The sequence below is a fragment of the Ostrinia nubilalis genome, chromosome Z, assembly GCF_963855985.1.
Source record: "Ostrinia nubilalis chromosome Z, ilOstNubi1.1, whole genome shotgun sequence".
In the NCBI taxonomy this organism is placed as follows: domain Eukaryota; kingdom Metazoa; phylum Arthropoda; class Insecta; order Lepidoptera; family Crambidae; genus Ostrinia; species Ostrinia nubilalis.
The window spans coordinates 14,739,664-14,758,601 of record NC_087119.1 but is presented as its reverse complement, the minus strand read 5'-3'; the positions used below and the strand labels follow the sequence as shown (position 1 = coordinate 14,758,601).

Below are 18,938 nucleotides of genomic sequence, written 5' to 3'. Positions count from 1 at the left end.
TTACTTAAATAATTATACGATAAAACTTTCTTGTCAATGAACACCGGAGTAGCGATAATGTGCAGCTCTCTCTATGCCCTCTTATTTATTAACACTATTACTATTCCTTATTAATGTTCATTGTCACAACCATTGCAATCACGCTCGGTGAATGTAGGTGAATGAATACTCGTACGATGTAGGTCAGTTTTCTAACTTACTCTTCAGCTAAAGTTCATCTAAACTTATTTGCCTTTTGATTTTTTTAGCTGTCCATCAACGGAGTACCTACTCGTAATTCTATCGCTGACCACTATGTTCATGAAAACTATTAATTACCTTTGAGAATCATCAAAATAGAAAATGGGCTAACGTTTCATGCAGTAATGCAAGTGACATGAAAAGGGCGTATGAACAGCGACAGATTCGTAAGGCTAGCATTCTGAAAACTATGTATTCTTCAAATTAAACGAAGTGCATGTGCACGATATGTAATGTGGACGTCTTTCGGCTGAAACGAACGAACGAACGAAACCTTTAATAATTTTCTTTTGTTTAAAATGTCTCACACGTTGCAAGTTATTGCAAGTCTTTATTTTTGTTAATACAGTGTAACTTCGTCTGCAAAATCAACGATAAATAGGTACCTTTTGTTTATTATTGTTCAGCCCAAAGCATTTATAAAAGTAAAATTGCTCATTTAACGCGTTCCGGGCCCAGACAAGCACCCTTCTTAGCGTCAACATGGTTAAAAGTCTAAGTATAAATAAAATTGTCCTACGAAAGCTCCTTCCGCACCAACGCTATAAAAGTGTTTTGCCACTCAAATAGTAGGTACTACTAACTATTCGTAGATACGCGTGAATAACTTGAATTATGAGATTTTAGGTATATAACGCCTCTGTGGTCTGGTGATAACATGCTAACAGAGGTTCGATTCCCAGGTGTAGAGTCTAACTTTGTTTAGGACATTTATTCAGGTCCTTACTTTTTTTCGACCGAGCCCCTAGAAAATTAGATTCAGCCACATACCTTCTGACTTCTGACTACACTTTTGCGAATTTAGGTTGTTCAACCCACAGTCCCACACAGTTAAAAAAAATAAGACTGTACTATTTTTATAAGCTTTTCCTAATTTTCCTTGCCCCGGTGACAGTGAGTAATAAATCTTTTATAGGTAGTCTGAGTTTGATTGACGTTTATTAATGCAAATCGAATTACTGATAGGCAGTTTGGCCCTCAACGAGAAAAATGGAGGCCTTGACTCACCCACAGCAGATTGAAAATGAAAAACAGAAAAATATGAATAGCAAAAAGGTATTTTTAAAGTTGTGTAAGGAAAACGCCATGTTTTGATCCCGGGACCTCACGCACGCACTTTAACCACACTAACGCGTGCAGATTCTAGTCTGAGCGTTTTTGTGGTTAAAAAGTAAAAAGTGCTTTTTAAAAGTCTACTAGCAAAATTATAACGAGTTTTATGAGTTTTTTTTAAGTTCATCCTAATCCTCAATCATAATTATCACAGAATATTAATAAGTACTACGTAATCATACCAACTAAATGATTGAAAAATGACTTTCTTTTGATGGAAGCCTTAGTCCTCTTTTTTGATGTTGGCAATATGTACACGTCGAGGCCAACTTGATTTCTGCCATTTTAAAGTTTCAAGTGAGACGAGTTACAAAATGGGACCAAGTGGGATAGGATTTGGGTTAATTAAATAAATGATATAATGAAGGATTGTAGATGATAACCCTTCCCACCCTTTAAGACTCAGTACTACGAGTATGCTTAATAATAGTTGGGTGGTTGATAATCCATCATTATTAATGTCGTCTAAACACAACTTTTAGAAAATAAAACGAAACTGCTATCATGACGCTTCACACTCCCGCCAAGATGTCCGATGGAAACCTTTCATAATAATTAAGACAAGACATAATACGAAAAAGTATAGCAAGTCGAATAAAAGTTTGTAATTAAATTAATTTACCAGAAATTCTTAGGCTGAGTTGCACCACCTAACTTTGACCGTAACTATAACGATAACCAGGGTATTTTGTATGGAGTTTGACAGATTTTTGACGATTTTTAAAGTCAAAGTAAGATGGTGCAACTCAGCCTTATAGTGAAAATTGGTGAAAATAATTAGGTAAACCTCCATCTTGAAAGTCGTTGAAAGTACTATGTTTACTGTCAAATCTGTGACAAATAATTTGACAATTGACATGTTCATTACTGTCACAACATCACCATCTAACCTGGATATTAAATTATTGATTTTAGAAAAAATAATTTAAAAATACCTATACAAAATGTCTGCTTCTTTAGATTCAGATCTGGATCCCATGGAAGAGATTCGCTTCCGGAAAAAACATGGCGCAATGTGGATCGACATACAAAAGGAAACGCATTTCACTTTCGACGAACTGGAACGTATGTATAAATTATACTTATTTCATAGCTATCCTCAGAGCTTTAAATATTATTAAGTAGGTAGGCAGACTGATAACAATATCTGCCTTGCTATATTCCGCTGATATTAAAAATTTGGTAGCGGCCTGCATCCAGCGCCTTCTGCTACATTTATGAGGTCGTCCGTCCTACCTTGAGGGTGGACGTCCCACGCTGATGTTTTTCGGTACGTGGCCTCCACCCAAGAACAATATGCTGCCCCATCAACCAACCGGGCGATGTGAAAATCATTGGGGGTGTCCTGTGGCTGAAATAAAAAAATCCTTCTATTAAACCAACCCAAAATACTTACTAACAAGGTAGCAGGAAGGCGCTGGATGCAGGCCGCTACCAACCGTGCGATGTGGAAGTCATTGGGGGAGGCCTATGTTCAGCAGTGGGCGTCCTATCGCTGAAATGGTGATGATGATAATGAAAATACTAACATAATATGTCCCCTGCGGGGTTTGAACCCCCATATACCAGTAACTATAACGTCTTCTGAGTTTTGTTGAATTCTGTACTACGGTACCTACCAATAAGGTTTTTCACAAATTACTACCTTATTCTTCCTTATTATTATTCATTTGCTCATGTGAATTAATTAACGGTCAAGGTCGCAAATTATTGTTGATAATGAATGTCGAAACATATCGAATTAATTAAAATTACATGCACTGATGAAACTAACAGATGAATAACTAATTGATGCTTCGAATGAAATTAATATTGCGTATTTTATTTAATGATATTGTATGAAATTTATTCGACATATTTGAGTTAATACGCCAGACTGTGACCTCGGACTCAATATCAACTTAATTCTTAGATATATTGACAACATTGTTTTAAATTTAGAGTCATAAAACTATTGTGAGACACCGTCATGGATTTGGTCCATATTTGGTTGTGTCTTCGGGTTAATCTCGCTTTCACCTTTTTTCCAGCACTCCTTCAAAAGCCCCTTTATTAGGAAACCCATTCATCCATTTACGAATATTGAATATATCAATCCAGCTCAGTCCAGTGCTAATGGATGACTGTTCAGTTACGGGTCCCATGACAAATTGAGTTGGGGCTATGCGTCAAATTTGAGAGCTTACGGAAGTGGTCTTAGTAGACATAGGATTCCGATAGTGCTGCTGCATCGAAATGAAATATCGCTGTATCTTACACGAATGTCTTCGAAAATTAGAACCTTGGTGACATTGATGCGGCTCGTGCCTAGGGCAAGTTATAAAATCGAACGATATTTTGCAAACTTGGCTTGATGCAACATGTCTATGTTTAAAGTGACTAACGAAGGAACTGTAACTTTTTCAGTATGTTTCATTTCTACTTAGTAGGTTTTACGGTAGTAGAGCGGTGCTCGAGAGAACTTTATTTAGTTATGTGGTACTTTATGATCCTTAAGAGAGCTAAAAAGGTAGCCCTTAACACCGAAATGTCTGTTTGATTGGATTTTTATATCTCATCTTAATTAAAGAAACCAAGATTCACCCCAATCTCATTTTTTAAGATTCCGTAATACGCATTTAGAATGAGTTTGATTAATCTAGCTGAAACCAGTTAATTCTTGGTCCGTGGAAAAGGGGCTTTTACTATTTGCATATTAATAGCATGTTCTTGGTGAAAGCGATTTTTTGCATTTAGATTTAAAAAGATTCGTCCTTAAGGAATCTTTTAGATCGTCGGGTTGTTATGTACTCGTATTTAATATACAAAATGGCAGGTCCCCTAATAGGGTCAAGTCAAGCAGAAGTGCAGTCCAGACAAGTGTTAAAAACTTCATTAACTCAATAAGTATTAAATTTCATAGAACCTTACTTATGTTTGTTGAATTTTAAATTGATTAAATAACTTAACCTTATTTATTTATTTAAAATATGTATTTAACCGTTACTTCTTTGAATAGTGTCTTATTAAATCTCTTGAGGTTTGGAGGAGATTGTGATATTACATTAACATCCAAACAGTACTTACAATGACTATAAGTAATTATCATGTTTACCTACTGATCTTAGATCAACGTTTTGACTGTAAGAGCTTAACAATACAATACACAAGTACTCAAAAGCATATCGGATACACGTGTACATTCTCACCGGACCTTGAAACCACATTGTTTACGTTTCTGCAAAATTTGACGGTCAAATAATTTCACTGAAAGCAGAATAATTGTCATATTGGCTATATGCTACTAATTAGCGTGCACATCCGAATTCAGCAAAAAGCAATGTTCTGTGCGGTATCCATCACGATCAGAGCTCCTATTATGGTCATAATACTTTACAGAAAAAAAAAAGTTCACTTTAAGTTTCGGTGTCATCGCTGCATATTGACCAAGGGCATCGGTCAAAACTACTTTTGACTGGAAAAATCAGTCAAGTGTTATTGACCAAGGGCATCAAACGGGACTATTCCCACCTCTCGTTCCCACCACTGCAACTCCTGTGTAGCTAGGATCTACAGCTTGACCAAGGGCATCAATCACAACCACTTTTGACTAATTTTTGCAGTCACAAGTAGTTTTGACCGATTATAACAACCCTAGAAAAACAATAATTAAAATTGGCAATACATAATTAAAACTAATCACTAATAATTAAAAGATTCCGTATTCACCATCATTGGTGCACGCCGCCAGTTAATTACGTGGATTGCAAACGCAGACGGCTGAAATCCGCATATCACATATCCGCGATGTTACAGCTTCAATTTTCAATTCGAAGCATTTCAAGTTCAATGCCGATTGATTTTCCTCAATAAGGCCCGGTTTCCACCAAGGTTGGCAAACTGGCAGTCTATTTCCACTAAAGCGTAGCGGAGAAGAGTGGAGCGGTGCGGAGACGAGAGGAGATGTCGTGCGAGCTATGCATAGCTGTGCATATCTGTCAGCTGTCAGTCTATTGCTATCAATGAAACACTGCATCGTTCCGCACATCTGCGCACCGCTTCGCTCTTTGCCGCATCGCACCGCGCCGTCACCGCTGTCAAATTCTATAGAAAAACAAGTGTGCCCGACACTTCTCCGCTCGATCCATTTCCACTGAAGCGGAGTGGAGTGATCAATCCAATTAGACCAATCAGATTCCATTATTTGCACATATCTCCATGTGCAAATAATGGAATCTGATTGGTTATTCATAAAACTTCTCTACTCCGCTCCGCACCGCTTAGTGGAAACCGGGCCTAACAGGCGGCCGTGAATTCAGACATTGTATGTTTGTTTACACCGTCTGGTCGGATGTTTTCCAGCGAATAACTATTATTTCATTGAAAAATAAATCTTTTTCGCATTGAACCCGGCTTTCCGACGAATCCATGACAACTCTCTATCCGATGTAAGCCTTCGTGTTTGTTCATGAGAGGTGCAAAATTTTAAATGTTGAAATGTTATTGAAAGATTTTACTTATAAAAAGGATATGAAATAGGCATTTCTTCATTCGCATTTGAATTTTTTTTTTTTTTTAGGGTGTAAGGGCTTGATTGAATGTGAATGAATTAAATGAATGTTAGCTTATAGAACACTAGATACATATTGCTCGTGGCTTTGCACGTGCGCCCCATTTTATTAATTACAGACAGGACTCAGAAGATTTGCCTGTAAAATAATAGATCAGCCAGCAGAAAAAATAATAGAGAGAAATTCCTTTAACGGACTGCTTTTGTTTCAGAAATAATGGTCATATTTTTCAAGATACAAAAGCGCGATGAGAAACCGGCGGGACACGATTTGATATCCAGGTATCTGAATGGCTGAAGCATTTGTTAATCTGTTGATTATCTAAAGAGTGAATCTGAACTCTATTCTGAACTCTATTGACATGATTACGTCCACAGAGCTCACTTCAGGGATGTCCTACACACAGGCCTCGGCATGACAGACGCGTACATGATGGAGCGGGTGATGGTAGCCCTGGATCGAGGGACCTCCCCCTACGTCACCATGGCCACCTTCGCCAAAGCCCTCTCCCTCTACCTCCGCGGCGATCTGGAAGAGAGGATCTCCTACGCATTCACTGTGAGTGCTTAAATTGAACACGGCCTAAAACCAAATACAAATTGCCCTTTGAACACTGAGAGAACGGTAATTATATCTAATACATGCGATTTGTCGCGTAAAAGTATGTAATAATATTGTCATAAGGTAAATGGGGCTCTCGAATATTAGGGTAATGAAATGAATTGTTGCAAAATTACCCAGGCTCTGTTATGTTTATTTTCGGATATAACTCTACAAACTACATCATAAATCGTTGGGTCGAATCACGTGAATCAAAAGAAAGGCTATTTTTTAACATTTAAAAAAGTACCTTAGTATTACGGCATGATGAAATTGCCGAAAAGTATTTGTTCCCACATTTCAAAGTAATATCAATGTATACGCGTGATGCAGATTCTCTTGAAACTGGGAATTCATTATTTTGCTTAAATTAGTTTTTAATAACTTAAATACCTCTTTAATTAAACTTAGTTAATAATATTACTATTAGTCTTGTATTCACATTGTTCAAACCCATTTAAAAGAAATTTGGTTGGGGTGGGCCCACACATCCCCCCACAATCACCTCGGTTCGGGGGATAGAATAATAAGACTAGAAAAGGAACTTGATTACACATTTGTACGAAAACAAAACACCGATGTTATTTGTTTCTTAGAACGTGTGTTAACACAAGGATGTCTATTAACTAAACGAAGGAAATTGGGCCAAATAGAATTCCTGGAGGAAACAAAGACGCGATTGCCACTTGCGAATAATACAACACAAACCATTCCGCATTTTTCAATTCCATGTACAAATAATAAGGCCGTGATTACACTAGCGCTCGCTGATGTGTACTGCGTGCGAGCATTCGCGTGCGTGAGTGCAAAGAATGAACGATCTAACATTATCATTATTTACAACGGATTGGAAAAGTAAAAATACACTGGATACGAATATAAAAAGGAAGGCTTTAGGTATATTTTTTTTATTTTGCTAAAATGTTAGAGTCAATGTGAGATCAATACTTATTCAAGATGTTAAATAATAGAGAATAAACAGATTTAAACATGGCGCTCACGCGCCGCGAGCGTGTCACGATTGCCTTTGTTACGCTCGCGAGGAAGGCTCACACACACACCAGTAAACGCGTAGTAGTGTAATAGTAGCTTTATACGTCATCTAAAAAGAGTCACTAATAAATCAAATGTGTATTAAAATGTTCACCACTTTTTGAAAAAGAAAATGATTTAATATGAAACTGTTGCTATTTTAGTTTGGATGGGCTTCAAAGTTCGTTCAATCAAATCAGCCTAGAGTTACCCACGCAGGAATCTCGGCCGGCCCCCAGCCAGAGGGCATCCCCCACACACTGCATCAAAGCAAAATATTGAATACTAGCTTTCCGCCCGCGGCTTCGCGCGCGTGGGCTACATTATCTACATATTTTACGGAATCCTATTTTACAAAAATATAATTTAGCCTATGTTACTCGTGGATAATGTAGCTTTCGGATGGTGAAATAATTTATAAAAACGTTCCACTAGTTTTTGAGCCTATTCATTACAACCAAACAAACAAACAAAGTTTTCCTCTTTATAATATTAGTGTAGATTTGTTGAGCCTTTACCTGAAAATATTCTGAAATACATAGAACGCCAACATTATAACGGTTACAATGTCAAAAAACAGACAGATTATTTCAAACAAAATAGAATCTTCGTCCCACTTACGAAAACAAGTCGTATGGAGCTACTTAATCACGCAATATTTTTATTTGCCTGTGGTAATTCAAGATTTGTAATATAATTCATGGTGCCTATTATTTGAGTAATCGTGATAATTGATAAGACTTGGCAAAGGGTCTCGAATGACGTAAGAGCTATAGTTGTAGTGATCGAGGATAAGACAAAACAAGGTTTCAAAAATAACAACGACACATTGGTATATTTCTTTCTAAAGTAATCTCCAATCGACTTAAAAAGAGCCAATTAATTCTTAGTGAAAATAAAAAAAAAATTACATTCTCTGAAACAGCAATAATACATCGGTAGTTCACTGATTGTTTGTTCGTATACAGCGAAAACAATGCTGGATGCTCACGTATGGACTTTATTAATATTTCCAATGTTTTGTACAACCTTTTGCAGAATAAACCGACTGCAGCAGTTACGATAGGACCCGTACTAATGAAATCAACTTTATATTAATCCATTTTAAGCTATCTCGTGATTTTAGTAGCTTTTCGGTGATACCTAAAATGTAAATTCGTTAATACTACTTATAATGTCAATCTAAGAGTCTATTTGTTGAAGAGATTTTAGCCAATTTGTTATTCAACGAAGCTTTTTAGACCTCTTAATAATGATAATGGTGTCGAAAAATTAGTTCTTAGTTGTAAAGCTGTTGAAAATTTAACATTAGGTACTTAATTGAATATCTAAGTAATTAATACCTACGTCTTATTGTGATGTTTGTTTTTTCATAGTGTAAAAGTATGAAACGTTAAATTATATCTTTTTTCTATGGGAAAGCTCAGATTTGATAGAAACTACTTTTAATTGAATCTGAGTTGGCATGGAACTATACGTAATTAGTATCTTAACCCTTTCTCCTCGTGTCTGAATTGTTAGCCATTAAGTAAACACATTTCCCATAGTAGCTGATTTTGTACTTTATTGAGACATGATATGAATATTTTTCTATAACCCTTTGTTCTTTCGTTCGTTTCAGCCGAATGACGTCCACTGCTAGACAAAGGCCTTCCCCAGTAATATAATCTTTATTTAGGGGTTTTACAGAATGCTATTCGAGATTGGTTTCAGTGGTAGGCGCCGTGGTCATGGCTGTGAATCTCATCGCTTAATAGGCCGTGTTTCAGGCACGTGTCGAATTTAATGCGAGGGATTATTCAATTACTATAATAGAGAAATCTGAAAGGACGGAGGTAATCTCCTTGGTCGCATCACCGGGACGTGCGCTGCGAACGAAAGCGAATGTGAACATTGTTTACTAAAATGAAAATGCATAATGCTAGTTTCTTACTTTATACGAGTTGGGAAGAAAGAAAGAAAGATACATTTTATTACAATGGACATCACACAAATACAGGCAATTATATATAGACATAATAGTTAATAATAAGAAAGAAAAATAAAAAAAAAAGTGAACTGAGTAGTGCCACCTACTCACAATCAGGATGCCCACTGCAACGGGACCCCATTTAGCTTTATGCCGTGGCCCACGGTAACGAAGCACGACACTGGTTTTCAGTGTGCGGCGTTTGGATTCGGGTGATAATATTATGTCACTAGTTCAGATTAAAGTTACTCCCAGGAGTTTAAAATAGCTGATTTTGTTATTGAACCTTTTCTTCATTCTTTTTATTTTTACGCGCGACACTGGCCACCGAGAAACGTCATTATTTTTTCGACGATTAATTTCGATACTCTTTTGTTTTTTCTCTCGTACGGCTCGAATTTTCACACAGTACATTTTCACGACACTATTTTGCAATTAATTTAAATATTTTCACGTGTTTAATACATTGTTGAATTTCTTTATTTATTTTAAAACAGTTACAATGAAACACGAAACACAAAATTTAGGCCTATCGAGCTACTAACTAAAACTAAAATTGATACTATCTCCTATTAATTTGTTTTTTATATTCACAGTGCTATGATCTGCTGGGAGAGGGATCTCTTAGAAGAGAAACTATGTACCAGCTAATGAAAAAGAGTCTGGCCAAGGCTTCTCGAGATGATGACGTCGAAGAGGCAGTCAAGGTTAGTTCTGAAATAATTATACTAAACAAATAAAATAATTAAGTATGTAACTACTAGGCACACTGATAGTCCTGGTAGTAGGTACCATCGGCAACAGTGTTAACTATCCATTGCCTGTCATGTCGTCTCGTTCTATCGCAAAGTATCACCATTTGATGAGAGCGAGAGCAAAAACGGAAATGGATAGTTAACAGTGTGGCCGTGTGTACTTATTAGGGTGTCCCTTATTTTTCAAAGTTTTAAATTTGTAACGCATAGGTCTTCATTTTGTTTGTTTACCTCTAAAACACTCGGAAATAAATTTTTACCTTATTTGGAGTACGATAACCCGTGCCGACTTGCATCGAAACATGTTGCGCGGCAGTAGCGGTGCGTATTCGCGGTGTTTGTCATTTGTTCTCAATTAATCTCGCGATTAACACCTATTGTTTGACATTTAGAAGATGGCTGTGGAATTAAGAACCAATAAAAAAAGTATTTTCTTAGTCGGGGACGTAAATTTATCAAATAACAGGCACAAAGTTACTGTCTAATCGTCAAATTTTTGCAGTATTTTTAACATGTTTTGCGAAGTTAATTAACTGTTATTGAAAGCACTAATCTCATCATTCGGGAATGTATTATATTTTGGAAAAAAGCTATAAATCCTACCAGAGCCTAACTGTGTAAAAAATCTTGTGTATCTTCACCATACTTGGAGGGAGTTGCAAAAAAAAAAATATTTAAAAAAATCAAGATTTATAAGCGCCGCGGTGAGGAGGATTTAAAAACAAATAGAATATTTTTACAAAAACCAAAAAAACCTAGGCGTCCAGGGTGTTAAGGTATAAACCAAAAGTTAGTCAAGAAAGAAAAAAGTGCAAGACAAAGAAAATTAATTAAATAAATAAAAAATAGATAGAGCACATTTGTTTCGGAGGTTTATCGTCATCTCTTACTACGCAAGATTCTATACAAACGCAAGGACATCACGACCAACTTACCAGCTCTGATGAAAGCCTTAAGGAACTCTTGAAATCCACTTTCCATAAGGTATATGAGAGTGTTGACAAATTGATTTCCAAAGCAGCCCTGAGCAAGTTTAGTCAACATCTTTGGTACTTAATGTCAGAAGAAATTGCCGTTTTATCACTCTTTGATGATGAAGGTAATGAACAAACACCGTCAATATTGTAGTAAAAGTACAAAGAGAGAGTATGTATGATTCTGTGAAGAGATACATTCCATCTGAAGAAGGTATGATTTTTTCTATGGTAAATAGGACTAGTACCTACTAATTTTTTTGTCATGTTTTTAATGAATTGATAATAATACTGCCTTATTTATTGTTGCTGGAAACCCATTGAGTGATTTAGTGTCTGTCAAGACTATACATTTATTTTTTCCATTGAAAATTGATAAGAATTTTCCCCTGAGAGCCATTTCTAAATGAGATTAAGATGTTGCCTATTTAAAGGCAAAAAAGTGCTTTCTTTAAGGGTAGTTAATGATACAGCTGAGGGAGCTTTAAAGCTTTTGCAAGATTTTCATTGTTTGATCATTGCAAAGGAAGAGCAAAAGCTATTTTTGCTACCCACAGTGTAGCAAAAATCAGGCCAATATTCAGGAGCATGGAAATCTGTATCCAGAATGTAAAAAAGGGACCCACAAAAGTAAAATATATTTTCCTATCTGTAATGTTATCTTCCTTTTATAAATATTTTATAAAATTTAAATATTTTAATTGATTTAGCTACATAACCAAAGGGGTAAAACCAGCATTTTTTTAAATCTTCAGAGCTTAGTCGGCACGGGTTAATGTTGACGTAGGAAGATGAAATTTTGTATTTAAGTATGTCTGAGTAGTACGAAAAGAAATAGAGGGTATGCATTTCAATATCTAAAAAAAAATTTTTTTCGGCCATATAAGGGACACCCTAGTACTTATATTAATTTACATTAAAATAATGTAGATTCCGTCAAGTAGCGCCATCTTAGATAATGAAAAAGAAAAGAAGGTAACTATTATGTCGAACACACTAGCGACGCCAGCGGCGTTTCAGGTGATTTTCTATTTCAGGTTAGGCGCCTGTAGACTTTCTTAGACTAGAGACGGCAAACATTGCTTACACTTACGTTCGAGCGCCGTCGATAGGTGGCGCTAGTAGTTAAAAATGAACGATTTCTAAGAAAGTTAAGATAAGTTGACCATTTTATAGATTCGCGAAGATTATCTACTACTTACTTACTTAGTAAGAACGTAAAACGAGTAGACACGTAAAAATATATTTTGTCACTATAGTAAGGTACTTAGATAACTTTATGACTTTCAATAATTAATTTCTTAATTATTACCCCAATAAGGGAAGACGTTCACAAAAGTTTAAGCTATAAGGCCCGTTTTCCACCAAAGCAGAGAATACCGGAGAAGTGTCAGGCGGACGATTTTTCTATATAATTTGACAGCAAAACTAATGAAACATAATAATATTTCAATAAAAAAGAAATTGAGAAGCAAAGTAGGCTAGTTATGTCTAGGCGAGACAGTCTTCGGCCTAAAAAGAAAATTACCTTAGACGCCGTTAAAATAAGATCAAATTCCACTATAACGACTTCCAAGCAAATTCTATAACTTGACTTATGGTCCTATGTCCCCTAGATGGGGCAGAGGGCGTCCACAACAGTCCTCCATCTCGTTCGGTCTTGAGCTTCTCGCTTGATCTCGCTCCAGGTCTTGCCGATCTTCTTCGCCTCGTCCGCTACAGTGCGCCGCCAAGTTTGCCTGGGTCGACCACGTTTGCGTTTTCCTTGGGGATTCCAATCCAGAGCCTGCTTAGGGATGTGATCGGGGTCCCTTCGGAGAGTGTGGCCAATCCAGTTCCACTTGCGGCGCTTGATCTGCTGGTCGATCGGAATTTCGTGGCAGCGTTCCAATAGCTCGACGTTGGAGATTTTCTCGGGCCAGTATATGCCGAGAATTCGGCGAAGGCAGCGGTTGATGAAGACCTGCAGCTGGTGCGAGATAACTTTGGTGACCTTCCACGTTTCACACCCATAGAGCAGAACGGATTTAACGAATTCTATAAACTACCTATATATTATATTTTGCACAGGAAACATGTAAGAAAATTCTTTTAGATTTTGACATAATCTTATTTCAGTGATACGGATCATCATCATCATCGTCGTACTAAATACTTATTATCTTATCAAAATGTTTTCTCTGTATGCACCTTAAATTTTGCATAATAATTAAGGCACGAAAATTATTTACTTTTGCCTTTCCTCCTCTCGTCTGTTCCAAGGTTGATACCAACTATTTAATACCCTATTACTCCCTTTCATTGTATTTGAAGCATTTCAACACTGATCATTATCCGTTTATGTAGAAATGATACGGAAAATCTGATAGTTCAAGTACACCCACATTAAAACCAGACACAACTACGCAGTTGCACGTGCGGGCGAAACGGTGATCCATTTAACTGGTGCCCGGTTTTCTCTTGGAACTGAAAAATCCGATAATATCACTCGCCATTTTTTTGTTTTTCAGCCAGGCCACGGCCACGGTCACGGTCCATTACGGCTCTGTTTACTAACAAAGCCCTGAAAAATGTTCAATAAATTCAATTCCGTTTTTGTCTAGATATGACGTGAGAGCCGTTTTTCAAGGTTTACAGCCATTTTCACAGGGTTATAGCAAAGTTTCAGACGTTCATGTAGACTTTGCATTGATTAAAGCTGTCATATTTTAATAAAGGCTGCCGATTAAGGGTGACCTAATGGGCTATCAGGGATTTTCACCAAGCGCTGAAAGTATTGCTTTAACTTAAATATTATGTGGTTAAAGTTTATCTAAACTCATCCTCAATATTTAAAGTATTTATCTAATCTCCTGTAAGAGTATAAAATATCAATATTTTGTTTAACAGGTGACAGTCTTTGTCGTATAAAAATAGGAGGAATAAAATATTATCTAAACAGAGCTACAGGACTTTTTGCTACGTAATTTAAAATGCTTCTGCGATAGGTAAACCAAGGAAGCTTTAATAAACTGCCTGTTGAGATAAAGGTTCGCCACAAAGTCAAGGTCACATGTGTAACATCTTACCTTATATCCATGAAGTACGTGTGATTTTCAAGTGGCAGATCCGGCAACTTTGTCGGCAACCGCCGGTACAACCACGGCCAGCGGTATCCGACTCAAAATCAACATCAAAGGGACGTCATTCAAATATACGAATCTGTTATTGAAAAGCTACACGTGTCGCAAGTTCACATTTCGATTCATTTCGGATTTGCGTATTGACCTTTGAAATTGAATACCAAATGTTTTCGTAGATTTAAAAAAACAGAACGATGCTAACTTCCACGAATGAGATCTCGAATTTGAATAAAATGTCTGGATGTTAAATAGCTTTATCTGTAGGATTTGTGAATGCTTCTGGGATTTTTGGAGCATCAGTACAGTATGTTGGCTGTCTTCCTCGGGTTATATGAACAATATTAAATTTGTCGATTTATTTTACATACACTTTATTCGTGCATAGGTGAATTTTAAGCTGCAAATTATAGACAATGATATACAATTCGATCTCTACGACATCTATAAACCTGTGAAAAATGTTTTTGTATAGACAGATTTAACATTAAATATCATCCCATCAAAAACAATACTTGTCAAAAAAACCAAGTCTCGCAACTCAGTTGTTCTACGGTAAAAAGTTGTGAGATCCATGTAATACCAAGTCCAGGCCAGGAAATCTTTAACGTTTTACATAAATTATTGACTTGGCCATCGCACTAAATAATTTGATTTACACGTGTTTTCATGCGATGACCAAGTCAATCTATATACAACGTGTCCCAAAATTCAAGGATAAGCCGGCGCCGCAGGATGGACATAGTCATGACTACTTTAGGAAAAATAAGAAAAAAAATCTATCTCAATTATTTTTTAAGTTACACAATAAATTATGGAATTCGTCGAAAATTGACACCCCTTATGATATTTTACATTACCACGACCACAATTTTTCAAATACTTCTGTTTTTTTATTTGTATCGGCAACTTAAGTAGTGCTGCTGTCCTCTCCAATTCTTAAAACCCTCAGAATCCTTGCAGTTTTTACACAAAAGTTAATCAAAATATGATATTTCCTTAAAATTTTGAACGATTTTTACTTTCACTCCACTTTGACTCGTCGTTTTGTAATAAAACAGTATGAACACTACTGCGGCAAGTTTTTTATAAAGTTGCCGCAACCATCCAAGATTCCAAAATGGTATAATACTCTAAGAAAACTAGTCGCAATAAAGATATGCGTACCATTTTTACAAGCACTTCGCTTGTTAGTTAGTATGGGATAAATCTTGCAATTAAATTTAAAACCAGTTCTCCTCAACCAATTGAGCTGAAATTTGGTATACTTATGTAAGTACGATGACATTGCAATATTATGGTATCATTGAGCTGGATGGAGTCTGGAGGTGGCCATAGGAACTTCTAAACGAAACGGCGGAATCGCATCTAATTTGGGTTCGTTGGATATCTTTTCGAGCACTTTAGTGCTAGATGATGTCCAGGGTCCTGATGATGAAGTCAAGAGGTGGCCAGGAGCTGGCCAAAGGAACTCCTAATCGAAATAGCGGAAGATTATCGAGTTTGGGTTCGTTGGATTTGACTTCCCGAGCACTTGGACCATGAGATTGAGAAACAACTAAAAAGTGTAAAATAAAGTTATAATAAAAAAAAAACTTTTTAAAAACAAGCATTAATGCGAAATTTTACGAAAGAATTTAACGATAAAAATAATTGTATGCAAGGTTCAAATAATTTCGAAAGTTTGTAGCGCAAACAGAAAAAAAGAGGAATAAATTCCATGCGCGATTATAACTTTATTTTAAACTTTTTAGTTGTTTCTCAATCTCATGGCCCAAGTGCCCGAGAAGACAAACCCAACGAACCCAAACTCGATAAGCTTCCACTATTTCGTTTAGGAGTTCCTATGGCCAGCTCCTGGCCACCTCTTGACTTCATCATCAGGATCCTGGACATCATCTAGCACCAAAGTGCTTGAAAAGACAAATCTAACGAACCTAAACTAGATTCAATTCCGCCGTTTCATTTAGAAGTTCCTATGGCTACCTCCAGACTCCATCCAGCTAAATGATACCATAATATTGCATTGTCATCGTACTTACATAAGTATTCCAAATTTCAGCTCAATTGGTTGAGGAGAACTGGTTTTAAATTTAGTTGCAAGATTTATCCCATACAACTAACAAGCGAAGTGCTTGTAAAAATGGTACGTATATCTTTTTTGCGACTAGTTTTCTTAGAGTATTATACCATTTTGTAATCTTGGATAGTTGCGTCAACTTTATAATAAACTTGCCGCAGTAGTGATCATACTGTTTTTTTACAAAACGACGAGTCAAAGTGGAGTGAAAGTAAAAATCGTTTAAAATTTTAAGGAAATATCATATTTTGCATAACTTTTGTGTAAAAACTGCAAGGATTCAGGGGGTTTTAAGAATTGGAGTGGACAGCAGCACTACTTAAGTTGCCAATACAAACAAAAAAACAGAAGTATTTGAAAAATTGTAGTCGTGGTAATGTAAAATATCATAAGGGGTGTCAATTTTCGACGAATTTCATAATTTATTGTGTAACTTAAAAAATAATTGAGATAGATTTTTTTTCTTATTTTTCCTGAAGTAGTCATGACTATGTCAATCCCGCGGCGCCGGCTTATCCTTGAATTTTGGGACACGTTGTATATAAAAGAAAGTCGTGTTAGTTACACCACTTATAACTCAAGAACGGCTGAACCGATTTAGCTGAAAATTGTCAGGGAGGTAGTTTAGAGCCAGGAGAAGGACATAGAATACTTTTTATCCCGTTCGAAATAAAAAAAGTCTGCTTATTTATTGCCATTAAGGCGGAACAAAGTTCGCCGGGTCAGCTAGTATATTTATGTAAAACGTTAAAGATTTCCTGGCCTGGACTTGGTATTACATGGATCTCACAACTTTTTACCGTAGAACAACTGAGTTGCGAGACTTGGTTTTTTTGACAAGTATTGTTTTTGATGGGATCTCATTTCTTTTTGTATTTTGTAGACAGCAGTTATGTATCTAGAAAACTGGACCGAAATTGAAAAATTTTGCTTGACTTGGCGGTTGCACTACCGTGCCCGCAAATATTTTAGTTTTTCCTTGATTCATACACCAAACACTACTTATATTCCAAATGTGAAGCTTCTAGGTCTGCTAGAAGTGCCTTAGAATTTTGATGATCGGCGAGTCAGTCAGTCAGTCAGTCAGTCAGTCAGTGAGTGACAAAATTAACAAAATTAAGAAACTTTGACCCGTTATAATTCTTAAACTACTGGTTCAAATTGAATGAAATTTGAAATATACCGTGTCTTTACAATGCCTGCATAGCTAATGAAAATTCAGCCTTCTAGTTTTATCCACAACGAAGTTACAGGCGGTCGAAAATGGCCTGAATTGCTTCGAGAAAAGGATGGTACGGCCGTGCCGCTTTTTTGCTCGACTTGGTGGGGGCACTGCCGTGCCCCCAGATACCGCACAAATTCATTAAAGCTAATTTCGCTACGCTTCATATCTGCCGTATCGCCCGTATCTGTATGTCAACTTTTAATTATTGTAAACCCACGAAAGTTTAAAATGAACACGAATTCACCACCGCATTGGGACAGGCAGTTCACAGGCATGACGTCACGCACCATTTCAACTTTTAATAACCATTATTATTTAATTATGAAAGAAAAATAAAAAATTACGTGTCTAATATTTTCTTGATTTGTCTGATGGACAATATTAATTAAATTTTTGCAATCTAGCTTCGGTGAAGTCACTCGATGGCTTGAAGTCGCTTCGCAAAAGTCACATGTCTGTCGGAAGATGTCCCGATGTGAGTACGAATGACGTTAGGCTTACGTTTTGTCGTTGACAGGAGCTGGTAGACATCATCTTGAAGCGCATGGACGCCGACCTAGATGGCGTGATCAACTTCAAGGACTTCCACGACTCGGTTGTGAAGACCCCTCCGTTGCTGGAACTCCTGGGCTACTGCCTGCCGGAGAGGCCGGCGGTTTACTCCTTCTTGGGCACCTGGTGCCCGCATTGGCGCAAGATGTGATACTGACATTTGAAAATTGTAGATCAAATTACTTCTTTCTAGTTTATTTGAACGCATCATAAAAGCCTTTTCAGTCTAGCGATTTGTTCGATGATTTATCGATAAATCGCACTAACTACGCTACCAGTAAGTTGATAATCGCGGAGAGATTTCGTCCGCAGAGATATCGTCAGTCAAGTCGCTAGTGTGGAAGGGTATAATAGCATTGCTATACACTGATACACTTACTGAAAATAAAATCTTGTTCATTTATACTTTTATATAATTACAGTAATAGCTACAAACGTCAAGCTAATATCGATATGCGAGTATTACACAAGAGTTTGCCTATCGCGTTTTCCAATGTGATTTTATACCGCTGAATAAAATATATTTTCGTATCAGTGCTATCAATATATTAAATACCGATAGCATTAAAACTTACCTACTTGTAGTTGCAAAAGCTGCTTAAAACCTACATATCTCTACTTTCTAAAAATAATATTTCTTGCATGAATGAAAAGAAACTTGTGGTTTCATTTATTTCATGACCTAGTTTTTTGAACTCAAATCTTCCCATTCAAGTCCTAACAAATAAA

At 36.6% G+C, this 18,938-nt stretch overlaps 1 protein-coding gene across 2 annotated transcripts; it reads left to right on the top strand.

Annotated features, from left to right (window-relative positions):
* The first annotated feature begins 1,808 nt into the window (after positions 1 to 1,808).
* On the top strand, positions 1,809 to 18,866 carry LOC135087218 (calaxin-like). 2 transcript variants are annotated; one of them, XM_063982060.1, is made up of 6 exons: positions 1,809 to 1,953; positions 2,314 to 2,418; positions 6,115 to 6,184; positions 6,281 to 6,461; positions 10,101 to 10,211; positions 18,175 to 18,866. In XM_063982060.1, the coding sequence occupies exons 2-6, from the start codon at positions 2,331 to 2,333 to the stop codon at positions 18,358 to 18,360; spliced, it is 636 nt and encodes a 211-aa protein (XP_063838130.1). In that variant the 5' UTR covers positions 1,809 to 1,953; positions 2,314 to 2,330; the 3' UTR covers positions 18,361 to 18,866. The 2 variants fall into 2 exon arrangements, with proteins under 2 accessions (XP_063838130.1, XP_063838129.1); XM_063982059.1 differs by lacking the exon at positions 1,809 to 1,953 and having other exon boundaries at positions 2,230 to 2,418.
* The last annotated feature ends 72 nt before the right edge of the window (positions 18,867 to 18,938 follow it).